A 16,044-nucleotide genomic window follows, 5' to 3' on the forward strand; every position below is an offset into this window, starting at 1 on the left:
AACCAGGTCGTTCTCGCCCGCTTCATAGCAAGTATCCTCTAATGCAACATTTTTAAATGTATTAGAACTAAACACAGTAAATGAATAAATGAATGAATAAACAAGTAATTTACTCAATATTATGTAATTTCAAACATATTGTGTCCATAAAGGGATACTACACCCAAAAATGAAAATTTTGACGAGAATACTTTTTGTATGTGAATAAAACAAAAATAACAACTTTATTCAATAATTCCTTTGTCAACAGTCTCCTCTGTGTCTATCCAGATCACCGTATCACAGCATCCTTGTGGCGGGACTGACACAGAAGAGCATACGCAGCATATGGTGATATGGAGAGACACAGAGGAGACTGTAATACAAAAAGTATTCTCGTCGATTCATAACGTTACAGTTGAACCACTGATGGCAGATGGACTATTCTGACAATGCTTTTCATACTTTTCTGGACCTTGACAGTGTTATTTACTTGGCAGTCTATGGGACAGTCTAAAGCCTCCCAGTTTTCATCCAAAATATCTTAAATTGTGTTCCAAAGATGAACGAAGCTTTACAGGTTTGGAACAAGATGGGAGTAAGTGATTAATGACAACATTTTCATTTTGGGGTGGAGTATCCCTTTAAAATGAAAATCAGTGGGGTCCGAAACAACTCCGAACCCCAAGTACTTTCATTGCACGCCAAAGAGTTTTGGGACAACAGTATCATGTAGAGCAGATTTCTCAGTGCAAATGTTTTAGAGCTCTTTCTATGTCTTCCCTTTCAGCAGTGTTACTCAACAGAAGCAGCACATAAAAGCATTGGCACAGTAGGAGGGGACAGGATCCATGACAGTACACTCACACACATTCACACACACACAGCAGGCACTCATGCATGAAACATACACACACACTAGAAAATTCACACTCCAAGCCACTCTCAAACACAGGACTGGCATAATGCAGTACACTACTGCTGTTGTGTTTACACAAAATGCGATTTTAATTAATCACATGGCATTTACAGCATTTAACATCAATTGTTTAAAAACTGAGAACAAGAGCAAATATGGCACTCATGCCAACCTAGCATCTTCTATTGAGATGAATGCTAATACTTACAGATAGACATGTATCATAATTAAAGGGATAGTTCACCCACAAATAAAAATTTGCACAAGTTTGGAGATTTAATATTTATTTATTTATTTTTTGTAATGGGATCTTCTGCGGTGAATGGGTGCCATCAGAATGAGAGACCAAACAGCTGATAAAGAAATCACTATAATTCACAAGTAATCCATATGTCTCCAGTCCATCAATTAACATCTTCTAAAGTAAAAAGCTACATGTTTGTAAGAAACTAATCTATCAATATGCTTTTACCTTCAAACATTGGCTTCCGGCTTAAATATGATTCCTCTATCCATAATATTGCTTTCTCCAGTGAAAAAGACGTATCTGAATCAGGAGAGAAATAAACACCGATCAAGCACTGCTTAACAGTCCAAATCATTCTAAACAAATATGCTGGAGGATTTTGATGTGTGAGGACAATAGAGGATAGACTTTTTCAATGGGAGAAGCGTTATTACAGATTATGGACTGGTATTTTGGGAAGAAGTGACAGTTTAAGGTTAAAGTGCCTTGGATGATGGATTTGTATCCAACAAACATGCAGCTTTACACTTTACAAGATGCAAATTGATGGACTGGATTGGTCTGGATTGCTTGTGGAGTTTGGGACGTTTTTACCAGCTGTTTAGACTCATTATGACGGCACCCATTCACTGCAGTGTATCCATTGGTGACCAAGTGATGTAATGCTAAATTTCTTCAAATCTTTTCTGATGAATAAACAAACTCGTCTTCGTCTTGGATGGCCTGAGGGTGAGTACATTTTCAGCTATTTAAGGTGAACTATTCCTTTAAGAAATGATTTATGTAAACTTAATTGTCTAGACACTTCACCAAGCAGACACTTCAGTGGCATTTTTCCCCAGAGATCCTTATGCATTTGGTCCTTGAGAACAATTATAAGGTGAGTGGATAACATGAATTTAATATGAGCCTGGAGACAACCCAACAGTCAAGCATTTCTGTTCCTTCTGACATGTTTTCCTCTGATATATTCTGAGCTAGTAAAAACAGCAGCACGGCTAATGGCATGTTCTTGTAGCGCATGTTTGTGGAGCATATGGGACCTGCGCTTTGGAACAGACCACAGATTAAAATGTCACCCTCCTCCCTCTTCCACGGTTTGAGAGCTGGGCTTAATGACTCCTGGCACCCTCCTTCGCCCTGAGAGCGCCCTCTCTTCAACTCTCACTCGATCCTTTTCTCTCTCTCTTGCATAACAGCAGAGACAACAATGTCAAACGCGTAATCGCTAAGTGTCAGAGTCATCCTGAGATCTGCATTATCTCAAACGGTCAAACTAATTACAGGACACAGTCTCATCTCCTCTACCAGATAATAAATAGAGCAGGAAGTGAAGGGGGAAGACACAGCATGTTCTGACTGACTTCTTATAAAAGTATATAAGATTTGGAGTCTCTTCACAAAGATGTATAATTAAATAATTAATGATGTTAAAACTGTAAAGCAGGCGATTTAGCGGTTTTGCATAGTGGGAGGTATTATCTAGGATTTGTTCTTTTAGCATTTGGATAAAATAGGATTAGTTATGTCTAACCTACCGAAAAAGGGATAGTTCACTCAAAAACAAAACTTCTTGCATTATTTACTCACCCTCATGTCGTTCCAAATCTGGATGCAGTTATTTTGTTCTGTGGAACACAAGATAAGAAATTTTTAAGATTTTTTCCCATACAAGGACCATGTGAAAAGAAGTGCAGAATTGGAGAAGGTTATTAGAGAATAGTAAAATTTCTGGTCTGGTCTGGTCCTTACAGAAAAATATAAAATAATTTTTACTATACTTAAAATATACTGTAGTTCATGAGTTATAATACAGGTCAATCAATATGGTATCTTAAAACTTTTCAGACTTTTATTCAGTGATGATGCATTAAATTGATCAAAAGTGACAGTAAAGGTGATTAGATTGTTTAAAAAAAAATTATGGCTTTTTTAAAAATTAAAATATTGAGCAGCAAAACTGTTTTCAACAATGAAAATAAAATGTTTCTTGAGCTGCAAATCAGCAACTATTATTATAATCAATGTATTATAATTATTATTAGAATGATTTCTGAATGATCATATGTGACACTGAAGACTGGAATTATGATCGCTGAAAATGCAGCTTTGCCGTGACAGGAATAAGTTACATTTTAAAATATATTAAAATACAAAACGATTAATTTAAATTGAAACAACATTTCATGATATCATTGTTTTGTTTAATGTTTGATCAGATAAATGCAGCCTTGCTGAGATTAAGACACTTCTTTTCAAAACATTAGATAAAAATCTTACTGACCCCAAACTTTAAAACAGTATCTGACAAAATTATTTTAAATAAAGAGAAACTTATTTTAGACAATATGTACTCAATTATCTATAAAAAAAAATAGCTTATCATTTTACAGTGATTTTAAAATCAACAGAATTTAAAACTGAAAAGTGAGAAGATAAACACTACTATTAATTGGCCAAGTGGATATGGTTATTGATTAATGCTTATAATCGTAGAATCAAACATTTGTTAGGCTTTTCATTGTTGCAAGCAGACTAGCTTGACCAAATCAGCTATGATGGGTACTAGCCAAAATCTGCATATCAACAATGTACCTTGCAGTCCACAATTTTAAGATGGTCACCAGCTGATCCAATTTAGCTGGTGTTTCATTAATGTTAATAAATGGCTGATTTAAATGTCGACCCAATGCCTAAAAAAACTAAACAAAACTATATACAAGCTAGGAGGGAGGGTGGCGACAGGGTTGCGGCTCTAGATCCTTTCTGGGAATCTATGAGCATATCTGAAATGCCAGCATTCGGCAGAATTATCTGAGGCCCAAAGATCAATGAGTCAGTTCTCATCAGCCTGCAGTGAATAAAAGCACACTGAAAAGAGCCTCACTTCTCACTCCACCGCTCAGACTCGGCTTAAATAAAGGCAGTGTCTTCAGATACTGCAGGCGTGAGAGAATATCTGGGATGCTTCCTTAAAAGATTCCATATAAGTCAATGGATTTCATGTCTGTTTTAAGTGCCAGAGTTAGAGATTACACTGCACTGGTCTTACCACGATTCAACAGACAAATGCAGCAGTTCTTAAGATGTTTCTTTAAGATGTCCTGGTGCCTTCATCAGCCAGCAAAATCTTTCAACTTTGGCCCAGGGTCTGTCTGTAATAAAATTAATTTTCCTAATCTTCTTGGAGTCTGTTTTTCTTAAAAATATTCAAAAATCATCAAAAAATTGCATAACACTTTTTTTAGGTAATATCCTAAATGTAGTAATTTCCTACTTATTGGCAAATAATATGTTCCTGTTTTCAGCATAAGCCTCACTAGTTTAGTTTAATACATTTATGTTTAAAAAGAACAGTATTCCAATAGAGTAATAAAAGGAATTCAAAATGTATTCTAAATATATAATAAAAGCCTTAATATCTAAGCAAAAAAAAATAAAATAATGTATGCAGTTTTTTTTGAGGGGGGGGGGTATCTTACAGTAAGGTTGTTTTGAGAAGTTTTCACACCACACTGCAATCATTCAAACAGAATGAAAAAACACTCCCAACCTTATAATAGCATGACATTTTACTAAATGCTAGTACACCACATTCAGTTTGGATTTTAAGACACATCTGACTGCTTATCCCTAAACAACATCTTCATCTAATTCTGTTACGCCTATTATCCATTACCGTGATATTACACACTATAAACAATACAGCAAAGGAATAACAAATGGATTTCTGAATGTTACTGTATATTTAAACCTCACGAATTCACACCTTAACCCAAAGGATTCATGAAATAGAAATATGCATGTATCTGTCGAAACGAGACGGCATGATAGCACGGCCGGTGACTCAGACTCTCGGCTCATAAATCAGAGTGGATGAGCATCAAGTGGAAATCTGTAGATCGCTCATGATTATCATACAAACACTGTACAGACCAGGCTCTCCATGCTGACCCAGTGGCCCTGAAAACATTCAGTCTATAAATGACTCAGATACACACAAAAAGAAAGAAAGACCAGGAAGAACCCATTACATAAGCAATACGAAGTTATTCTGAGAAGAAAAGAATATTTAGCCTATTGCTACACAGCGAACTAGTTATTTATAAATAAAAATGCATCAGCATCTCAATGATTCTATACTGGTTCGGAATGAATGGCATATGGTGAGTAAATTATTACATAATTCACACTAAAAAGAACCCACTGAAGGGTTCAAAACTGCAGTTCCCTTTCGAGAGTACTCTCGTACTGCGTAAGCTAGCTTACGCTATGGGAAAAGGTCCCCTTTTCTCGAGAATATGAAGCCAAAAATTATCCTTAATTTTTAAATAATGTAAAACGCAGTGCTGCAGCACAGCAGACCCAAGCGAAGCGGCTCGCGCGCTTATTGGCTGTGCTGCGGCAACTGCAGCAACCTATGGTGAGGCGGCGGAGAGTAACGAACCAATGGGGGCGCTTCGCGCCCATTGGACGTCAGAGCGCGCCAAAATAGGCGTGGCTGGAACTATATAAGCCACCGCTTCACCATAGGGATCAGATTTCATCTCCTTCAGCGATCTCACCTGCACTTCGCTGTCTTCTCCGGAGAAGCCTCTACACGCCGTCGAAAAGCCTCTCAGCGGGATAGCACTGCAACGCAGATCTGAGGACGCCGGCTCGTGCTTCATCTCGACGCCGCCTTCAGCACTCGCTTCCTGCTGCGCCATCCGGCGTGACTATATCCTTTTCAAAGCTAGTGTGTTTGCCGCTGCATCACACTTTTTTCCTCCAGAATTCGAGGCGTTGTTTCAAATGCCTCGGGCCTGCGCTTCCTGCCGAGGCCCTCTGCCCAGCGAGGACCGCCACATCATCTGTGTCTCCTGCCTGGGCCGCGAGCATGCTGAGAGCGCACTCTTCAAGGGCGGCTGCCCTGAGTGCGACGACATGGCTATATCGACCCTGCGGGCTCGATTAGCTCAAACCAGCCAGGATGCTCCACCCGCTCCGCCTCTTCTCTCTCAAGTGCCGCGTAAGAAACGCCGCGATCAGAGAATGCCTGAGCATACTGTTACACGCGAGCTCACGCCGGAACACTCCCCGCGTGCCTCGCCCGCTCTCGCTCCTTCGCCTGTCCTCTTCGTGGACGAGCAGCGCCAGTCCCTGCTCACCAGCGCCCCCTTCTCCTTCGGAGCGCCTGAGGCGGAAGAGGACAGACACGACAGCCTTTCTCTCGCCGCGTCCAGTAGTGAGGAATGGTCGGGCTCCATTGCGGACCCCCCCCCCTCTACAGCACCCAGCTGCACCGGACAACGCGCCGATATCGACGCGGAGCTTACTCGCGTGCTTACAAGGGCTGTCAGTGACCTTCAGCTCGACTGGTTTCCTCCAGACGAGCCCGCTAAAAGCAGGCTGGATGAATGGTTCCTGCAGGGGCGCCCTTCGGCCCCTCCGCAAAGAAACGCCCCCTTCTTCCCGGAAGTTCACAATGAACTCACGAAGTCGTGGAAAGCCCCATTCTCCGCACGCTTGAAGACTTCTGTCTCGTCAGCGCTCTCCTCTGTCGACGGCGCCCGAGACCACGGTTACGAGAGCCTCCCCCCTCTCGAGGAGGCTATTGCTGCACACCTCTGCCCGCCCTCAGCCGCTGGATGGCGGTCGAAGCCTGTGCATCCATCCAAGCCGTGCCGCACCACCTCAGCTCTCGCTGGCCGAGCTTACACCTCCGCTGGTCAAGCCGCTTCGGCTCTACACACCATGGCTGTGCTGCAGGTTTTTCAGGCCAGACTTCTCCGTAACCTGGACGAGTCTGCCCCAGATACCTATGACTTTAAAGATCTCCGCAGCGCTACTGATCTAGCCCTGCGTGCGACAAAGACCACAGCACAAGCGATCGGCCGAAGCATGGCAAGCCTCGCTGTTTTAGAGCGACACCTCTGGCTCACGCTCACGGAGATGAAAGACGCCGACAAATCCGCCTTTCTCGACTCTCCTATCTCGCCTTCCGGCCTCTTTGGCCAGTCGGTTAAGGGTTTCGCTGAACGCTTCACTGAGGCTCAGAAAACGTCGCAGGCAATGAGACACTTCCTGCCGAAACGCTCTAGCTCTGCTGCGGGACGCCGTAGAAACGCGCCGCCCCCTCAGACCTCGAAGCCATCGCAGCCAGACTTACAGTCTCGCCCAGCGACCAAAACCCAGCACCGCTCTCGCTCTACGAGCCGCAAACCGCCAGAGAGACGGGGACCTCGGCCCAGGATTGTGCTGAACCCCGAGCCTCCGAAGCCCTCCTGACCTTCGGGCTGAAAAGACCGTGGTTAAGTCCCGCTGCGGCCGGACCACCACACAAGAAACCTCACATGCTTCCTCCAATCCCCTCACTAAAGGCAGTTGGAGATGTCTATACTGCAGTAAACGAGCCTGTTACAATGCACGCACGCCTGCACACAAACGCCATTTTCAAGGCGACCTCAATAAAGCACAAAAAGAGCTTTTTCTATGTAGGCAGTGTGCCCACTACACAGTACGCACCCCTACATGTATACACACTCCCCCAAGTGTCACAAAGACTCACTCGGGTCTCCTTTCATGCCCACCTTTCCGCTCGCGCCGGAGGTGCTCTAAATGTAGCGCGCGTGCCCACTTCTCAGTGCGCAACCCTACAAATAAGCGCTGTCACCACAGTGTCACAAGCACAGCATACTCGAGCTACTGGTCCCCTCATAACAGGCGGCCAGTGCCCGAAGCACATTCAACCCATAGCCGCACGAGCCGCTGCATGGCAGGCCATCCCCGGCATATCAGATTGGGTTTTGAATATAATAAAACGAGGTTACTCGCTCCAGTTCGCTCGCAGACCGCCGCGCTTTCGCGCCGTGGTCGAAACGAAAGTGAAAAGCGAAATGACACACGTCCTTCGCGCCGAACTGATAAACCTTCTTGCAAAAGGGGCGATAGAAACTGTCCCCCCTGCGCAGCGCGAGTCAGGCTTTTACAGCCGCTACTTCCTCGTACCAAAAAAGGATGGCGGTCTCAGACCCATCATAGATCTCAGACGTTTGAACAAAGCGCTTATGACGCGATCGTTCAAAATGTTAACTACCAAACAAATACTCGCGCAAATTCGCCCGAGGGATTGGTTTTTCTCAGTGGATCTGAAAGACGCTTACTTTCACATTCAAATAGCACCCCATCACAGGCCATTCTTGAGATTCGCCTTCGAGGGGCAGACTTATCAGTACATGGTTCTTCCATTCGGCCTCTCCGTAGCGCCCCGTACGTTTACGCGGTGCATGGATGCCGCTCTCGCACCCCTGAGAATGCGGGGAGTGCGAGTATTGAACTACCTCGACGACTGGCTAGTTTTAGCCCATTCCGAGGAACTACTGACGACACACAGATCCTGGATCCTCAGCCATTTAGAATGCCTGGGTCTCACGATCAACACTGTCAAGAGCGCTCTGTCTCCCAGCCAGAGGATTTCCTTTTTGGGGATAGACATAGACTCTTTGACATGTACAGCGCGTCTGACGTCACAGCGCGCTCTCACTATTCAGCATTTAGCCGTGTCGTTCAAAGCCGGGTCTCTTTACCCGCTCAAACGATTTCAGGAAATGCTAGGTCTGCTAGGGTGACCCACGGCTGCATCGCAGCTCTGGCCCCTTGGAAAATAGCCAACTGGTATCAGTTAGGCGTAAGCACGGGCACTGTCTCGAAATGGAAAGTAGTCTCGAAAGATGCATCCAACCTCGGTTGGGGCGCCCTGTACGAGGGCAGGTCTGCCTCCGGCCTCTGGTCGAGCCCGGAGCGACTGTTACACATAAACTGTCTGGAGATGATAGCGGTCGAACTATCCCTGAAAGCTTTCCTCCCATTTTTAAAGGGCCATCACGTTCTGGTCAGATCAGACAGCATGTCAGTGGTGGCCTACATAAATCGCCAGGGTGGTGTCAGGTCAGAAACCTTGCACACCCTGACCGAGCGTCTTCTGACATGGGCACATTGCAATCTGCGCTCGCTAAAGGCAGCGCATGTACCTGGCATCCTGAACCGGGGCCCGGACATGCTTTCCAGGGCGAATGTTCCCCCTGGGGAGTGGTCTCTTCACCCACAGACGGTTCAGTTGATGTGGAGCATCTTCGGCAGGGCAGAGGTCGACCTCTTCGCCTCAGAAGACAACGCTCATTGCACAATATATTTTTCAAAGAGCAGGGACGCGCTGGCCCTCGATTGGCCCAGACGCCCGCTTTATGCCTTCCCACCGGTCGCGATGCTGCCGCAGGTCATCGATTGGGTCAGGAAGAGCAGATGTGCTATGCTGCTAGTAGCCCCACTCTGGACGACCCAACCTTGGTTCTCCGAGCTGATGCAGCTGTCCAGTACAGCCCCATGGCCAATACCGCTGCGGAAAGATCTCCTCACGCAGCTGAAGGGCGCGCTCTGGCATCCCCACCCCGAACTTTGGGCCCTTCATGTATGGCCCCTCAACGGGTACCCGGGAACCTCCCTGAGGGAGTGTTAAAGACCATTACGGAAGCCAGAGCGCCCTCAACCAGGCGCCTATACGCGCAGAAATGGTCAGTGTTCTCCACCTGGTGCGGGACACGGAACCTAGACCCTCACTTATGTGACGTGTCGGAGATACTCTCCTTCCTACAGGAGCGTTTAGATGCGGGCAGATCCCCGTCTACGCTCAAAGTGTATGTGGCAGCCATTGCAGCTTCTCATGCTCCGGTGGCCGGCCTATCACTGGGAAAAAACGAACTGGTCATTCGTTTCCTTAAGGGAGCTCGTCGGATGAACCCTCCCCGACCCCCTTCAATCCCTTCCTGGGACCTGTCCACGGTCCTAGAGGCCTTAAAGGGCCCCCCTTTTGAACCGCTTCAGTCTGTCGATATGAAGCTTCTTTCGTTCAAAACCGCTTTTCTACTGGCTCTGGCCTCAGTCAAGCGAGTGGGGGATTTACATGCGCTATCTGTAAGCGCTGACTGTCTCGAGTTTGGGCCTAATGACTCCAGAGTCATTCTCAGACCAAGACACGGCTATGTCCCCAAGGTGCTCTCAACACCGTTCAGAGCGCAGGTCATCTCGCTGTCAGCCCTTTCCTCGCAAAGCGACGAAAGCAACGCGAGCTTCATCTGCCCCGTCAGGGCTCTTAAAACCTATATTGCGCGCTCCGCCTTATTCAGGAGGTCGGACCAGCTCTTCATATGCTTTGGTGGGCGCACCCGAGGTCTCGCCACCACGAAGCAAAGCCTATCGCGATGGATAGTAGACACTATCTCGCTGGCTTACAAATCTAAGGGCCTTCACTGCCCGTTCGGCATCAGAGCCCATTCCACCCGAGGTATGGCCTCGTCATGGGCGTGGTCCTGCGGGATACCACTGGATGATATCTGTGCGGCGGCAGGCTGGGCCTCTCCGTCCACATTTATTAGATTCTATAATCTGCAAGTCCCTGCCCTGCAGGCCAGGGTACTTTCTATATAGACGTGCTAAGCCTTATCACGTCCCCCTTTTTTCGTTCCCTATATAAAGCTCACTAAGGTTGGCTGTTGGGACTGGGATTTCTCCTGCTATAAAGCCCCGAGCTCTCGCCTTGGGCTGTGGCAGGTCGAAGTTCCCGAGCACGCACGGCGTTTTACATTGTGTTCCCATAGCGTAAGCTAGCTTACGCAGTACGAGAGTACTCTCGAAAGGGAACGTACTCGGTTACTAACGTAACCTCGGTTCCCTGAGATGAGGGAACGAGTACTGCGTAACCTGCCGTGCTATGTGCTCGGACCGGGTGATCGCTTCAGTCGATTTAAAACCTGATCCCTATGGTGAAGCGGTGGCTTATATAGTTCCAGCCACGCCTATTTTGGCGCGCTCTGACGTCCAATGGGCGCGAAGCGCCCCCATTGGTTCGTTACTCTCCGCCGCCTCACCATAGGTTGCTGCAGTTGCCGCAGCACAGCCAATAAGCGCGCAAGCCGCTTCGCTTGGGTCTGCTGTGCTGCAGCACTGCGTTTTACATTATTTAAAAATTAAGGATAATTTTTGGCTTCATATTCTCGAGAAAAGGGGACCTTTTCCCATAGCGTAAGCTAGCTTACGCAGTACTCGTTCCCTCATCTCAGGGAACCGAGGTTACGTTAGTAACCGAGTACGTTTTCTAGTAACCAGCTCAGATCATATTAAAAGAGCATGTTTCGTTTCACACTTCTAAGGATCATGCAGAGAAAACCACTATGAATGCATGATGTGGCCAAGCTGAAAAGATTTGAAAAGTAGTGGAGGATGAGTACTTCCTTTTCTGTAGTGTGTCGGAGTGGGCCGGGGTACTGTTGATCCTGTGTGGATTCACAAAACATGGTCCACCTTCAGATTTAGCTTTTGAACAGCTCAGTGGTCATGACCCAGTGTCTGAAGGAGAGGAGAATACCAGAGACCGCCCTCACAGGTAAAAAAAGTCCCCCGGACAGTGTGAGCACAAAGCATGTACGCTATTCCAAACTGTGTTGAGAAAGACTAGCTTTTGGCATAAATTTCCATTTCTTTGACAGTCAATGAATCGCAATGACAATGATTTAAATTCGGCTTTGGCTGACAATTATTCTACAGCCCAACACCTCTTTCTTTGCTCAAAACATTATAATTTACAGGCTATAATAGCAGTAACAACTGTCACAGGGCAATGACTAATTCCTTTGCAAATGAGCAGTTTCTTCCTGCAGGGCGGCCCATTTTAACAGCGTCCACATCTGAAGTCTGAATACGGTCTTATTACTCCAATGCAGCCTGCTTTCATTTGAATTCAAGGTGGTTAAGAGGCCCTTTTGTTTATGTTGATAGAGACAGACCCTAGAGCATTGACTCCAAGATTTGAAGGCCAACAGAATATTTGTCATATTTCTGACAAAGCTGCTCATTTTCAAAATTTCTTTACAGAAACTTGGAGTAAATATATTAAAATTATATAATAAAATAATTGTAAATAATTTAAGAAAAATAAATAAAAAGAAAAAAGGGGAATGAATTAAAGGAACAAATAATAACGAATGTGATTTAAGCTAAAATGTGATTTTAGCTGATTCTAAACATAGTTTATTCTTATTTTAAGTCATCTTTTCACTTCCTTATAAGTGTGCTGATGCCCCCTAGTGGGTCCCAGCCCACTGATTGAAAAACACTGCCCTACAAGTTAATCAACAAAGACTTTCACCAATGAATTGGTAATAATTAATCAAAAAAAGATTCAAATGTTCAGCAAACAGTATGTAGATTACTCATGCATTAACATTAATATTGCATAACTCAAAACTATGTATGAGAGTATGTTATCATTCCATTAACGTGTTGTGTCTGTTTAGGATTCTGTCTACTGTTCTCTGTTACATCGGTCATTTCTACTCAGCATGCAAAGCCGTTTGCACAGATCTACCTGCCCTGCATACAGAACAGCCGTTCGTTCAGGCTTATGACACACATACATAAATGCACCGAGGCAAAGGAATGCCATCCCATTCATCACTTCAATCTGTGCCTGAATGCTTTACATCTACATCTGGATTTAGACAAGGTCATTTCAATGACCTCTATCTACAAGGAATGACAGCTGCAAAGTTGTTCTGCTCGAATGCAACAATCACAATCCATTCTGCATGTGAACATTAAGGATGCAATGACTCACAGCATCCCTGAGGCACCAGGCCAGACATTAGGGTGAGAAGGTGAACCTCTTAACATCTAATGAATTATGACAGACATGATACACATGAGAGCTAAACAGACACTAGTTATGTAATAACAGGTCTGTAGGCAAGACTAGCGGTCAATCAATATGAGCTTTTCTTAAATAATAATGAAATCAAGCCAATATTGTGTTGTCTTAGAGTAACGTGTTGATTTAACACCTGTGGTGGCTGAATCATAGTCTTGGTTACAAGACTGTCAAGTCTGTTTTCCAATGACGATATAATTCACCGTGACACAGGAACACCAGGGGCAGTAAGAGTCAGTCATGGATGATTGACAGATAGAGTCTCGTGCACATTTGCCTGTTGCAAGCATATCAATGGTGAAGGACAGTGCCAATGCTTTGATCTACAGACGAGAAGATGACTCGTTAGGCTGCCTTGCTGGAAAATCCATCTTATGTTGCAGGGTCTCAAACTGGTCTAACATGGTCTAAGTTAATCATTAGCACTGACAAGACTATCTTAGACCAGTAAACCAGTCTAAGGTGGTTAAGATGGCTTTAAGAATAAGATGGAAGTTTTAGATGGATTTTGCAACAGCATTCTCATATTTATGTGCTTAGGAAATAAACAGTTTACTGTGAGACCTAAGAGTTACTAACAAAATGAATTAATAATTGAATATATTAAGTAGGTTGTGGGACCCCTTACAGGGATAATTCACTGAAAAGAAATGTTTAACTTTCCCTTGCTGAACATAAAAACAGAAATTCAGAAAAACGCTTTAGGTGCAGAAGCACCATAATAGTACAATGACAATAGTATTGTGTGAGGAACAGTTAGGTTATTCGATATGAATAATGTTCACTTCTATTGAGCTGATTATTGAGTCACTGATATGAACCTGAGACTGAGCCCTATCTGTAATACAATGATTCACTGGAAGATTCAACACACATGACATTCTGAATTCGGTCATCTAAAAATATTTTCGTTAAACAGGGATTCACTTTCGTTACGTTTCTTACATTCTGTATCACATGACCTCTAAAGACTTTTAAGATACTTTAAAAAATATATTTTTTATGAGGCTTGATACCTTCAGTCACCATTCATTTGCATATAAAAGACAGATCTGTTGTTTTGCGCAAAATATATACAAGTCATGCAGGTCTGGAACAAAATGAGGGAAAGGAAAATATGACAGAAATGTCATTTTAGAATGAATGATCATTTTAATGTGAATATCAATGAACTGAATATTGGCAGATAAATGGAACTATAACGCTACAAAATGCATTCGTTTTCGGGACGTCGGTCTTCTAAATGACCGGTTAGCTCGGACAAATATCACGGCTGACCTTTCCTTTCTCGCATGAATGAGAGTTGAGATCCCCACGCGGCGTTTTGTAACTTCAGAGCTCTGAAGGCACACGTACGAATGCAGAGCTGAGCTGACGGGCTTCCTGCGGAGCAAAACCCAAAACGACACTCACCTAACTTTGGCTGCCACCGAAGAAATCGCATCATTCCTCAGATTCTTCCTTTTGGACACTGCAGTTCCCATGCTGGCATGGAAACGACGCTTGCAGGAAAACAGCACATTCCAGTTGTCAAAGCATTTGAGAAAGGTGTGAAAAAAATGATGGAAACGGGTTGGTTTGGGACGCAGATCCTTTCACGTTCACATGAAGGTCTGTTTACAGCATAACGCAAAAATTCTGCAGCTGATGCGGGACAGAGGATGCTGCCGTCTCCTCTTGCTAGTGTCAACTAGTTAGAAAAAAATGCATGAGCAGATTCCCTCTATCTCTCTTTCTCTCTCTCTCTTCATTGAGGTAAGAGCGATACGACGGATTGAAGAGTGTTTATGGTGGTGGAAGAGTATGAGGGTCCAGACAGGAAACCCAGTGGGACCATATATGGAGCGACCACTCCTCCAGTTCCGCCCACTCGTGAAGTGGGTCCAGCGCTAATATCAGGTGCAGAGTGAGCTGGAGTGACCAGAACACACGCATAAATACAACACTTCTCATTATGGTTCCAGAATCAAAATGTTTTAAGTGCCTCATATAGTTATAGTTATTTATTATCTATCCGCTCATCCATCTCTCTGTACTCTATCTATCCTCAATCTGTCTCTCTCTCTTTCAATGCATCCCTCCATCCCGTCTATCGTCTGCCCATCCATCCACAAAGTTTATCTATCCATCTACACATCTGTCCATCTATACTCTACTAGTTCATTTATCTTTTATCCATCCATCCAAATTCTGTTCATCCACCCATTTATCATCAATCCATCCATCCATTCCTCCACCTATCTACCCATACATCCATCCATTTTTCATCGATCTACCATCCATCCATCCATCCGTCCACCCACCTACCCATCCATTCATCCATCCTCTTTGTATATATGTGTGTGTGTATATATATATATATATCCATCTACCATTTATCCATCCATCCATTCACCTTTCCTGTCTATACATCCATTTATATTTTATCAACTTTCCACATACAATCTATCTATCTATCTATCTATCTATCTATCTATCTATCTATCTATCTATCTATCTATCTATCTATCTATCTATCTATCTATCTATCTATCCATCCATCCATCCATCCATCCATCCATCCATCCATCCATCCATCCATCCATCCATCCATCCATCCATCCATCCATCCATCCATAAAGCCTATACATCCATTAATCATCTATCCATCCATCCATCCATCTATATTCTCCATCCATTCTCTCTGTATCTATACATTTTTAAATTTATTTATACTGCAAAAAGTGTAATATAACCTAAAAAAATGCTTTAAGTGGTAATGGACAAATGTTAATTGGTATTGTCAAAAATCTTATTCGGTATGACTGAATCAACCTCATACCATAGGTTAGATCAATTCAAGCAGAAATAGCTCACTGATCTATCCAATTCGTTAAATAAAAATCTTTACCTCACTCTTCCACATTTGCATACGTGTATGTGTATCTTCTCACGTTTTCAGACAAAGCATGTCATTTTATTGCCAATGCACACTCACACAGGCATATACACGCACATGTATGGATTATAGCAGTGTGCCCTCACACCATAACAGCCTGTTAACTATCTGCGGCTGCCTCACTGAAGCAGACAGACAACAGACGAACCGTTCCTCTGCTTTAGGACAGCTAGACAAACAAGTGCAGGGAACAGGGGCTTTAGTGTAGCGTCGTCAGTAGA

The 16,044-nt window shown here is 44.1% G+C and overlaps 1 protein-coding gene across 1 annotated transcript in view; it reads right to left on the minus strand.

Annotated features, from left to right (window-relative positions):
- nsmfa (NMDA receptor synaptonuclear signaling and neuronal migration factor a) overlaps positions 1–14,744 on the minus strand; it is a 35,082-nt gene extending 20,338 nt beyond the window's left edge. The window contains exon 1 of the mRNA XM_059525536.1: positions 14,299–14,744. Within this exon, the coding sequence (XP_059381519.1) occupies positions 14,299–14,369 (71 nt within the window). The 5' untranslated portion in view covers positions 14,370–14,744. The remainder of the gene's footprint in view (positions 1–14,298) is intronic.
- Positions 14,745–16,044: the final 1,300 nt, after the last annotated feature.

The sequence above is a fragment of the Carassius carassius genome, chromosome 36, assembly GCF_963082965.1.
Source record: "Carassius carassius chromosome 36, fCarCar2.1, whole genome shotgun sequence".
Classification (NCBI taxonomy): domain Eukaryota; kingdom Metazoa; phylum Chordata; class Actinopteri; order Cypriniformes; family Cyprinidae; genus Carassius; species Carassius carassius.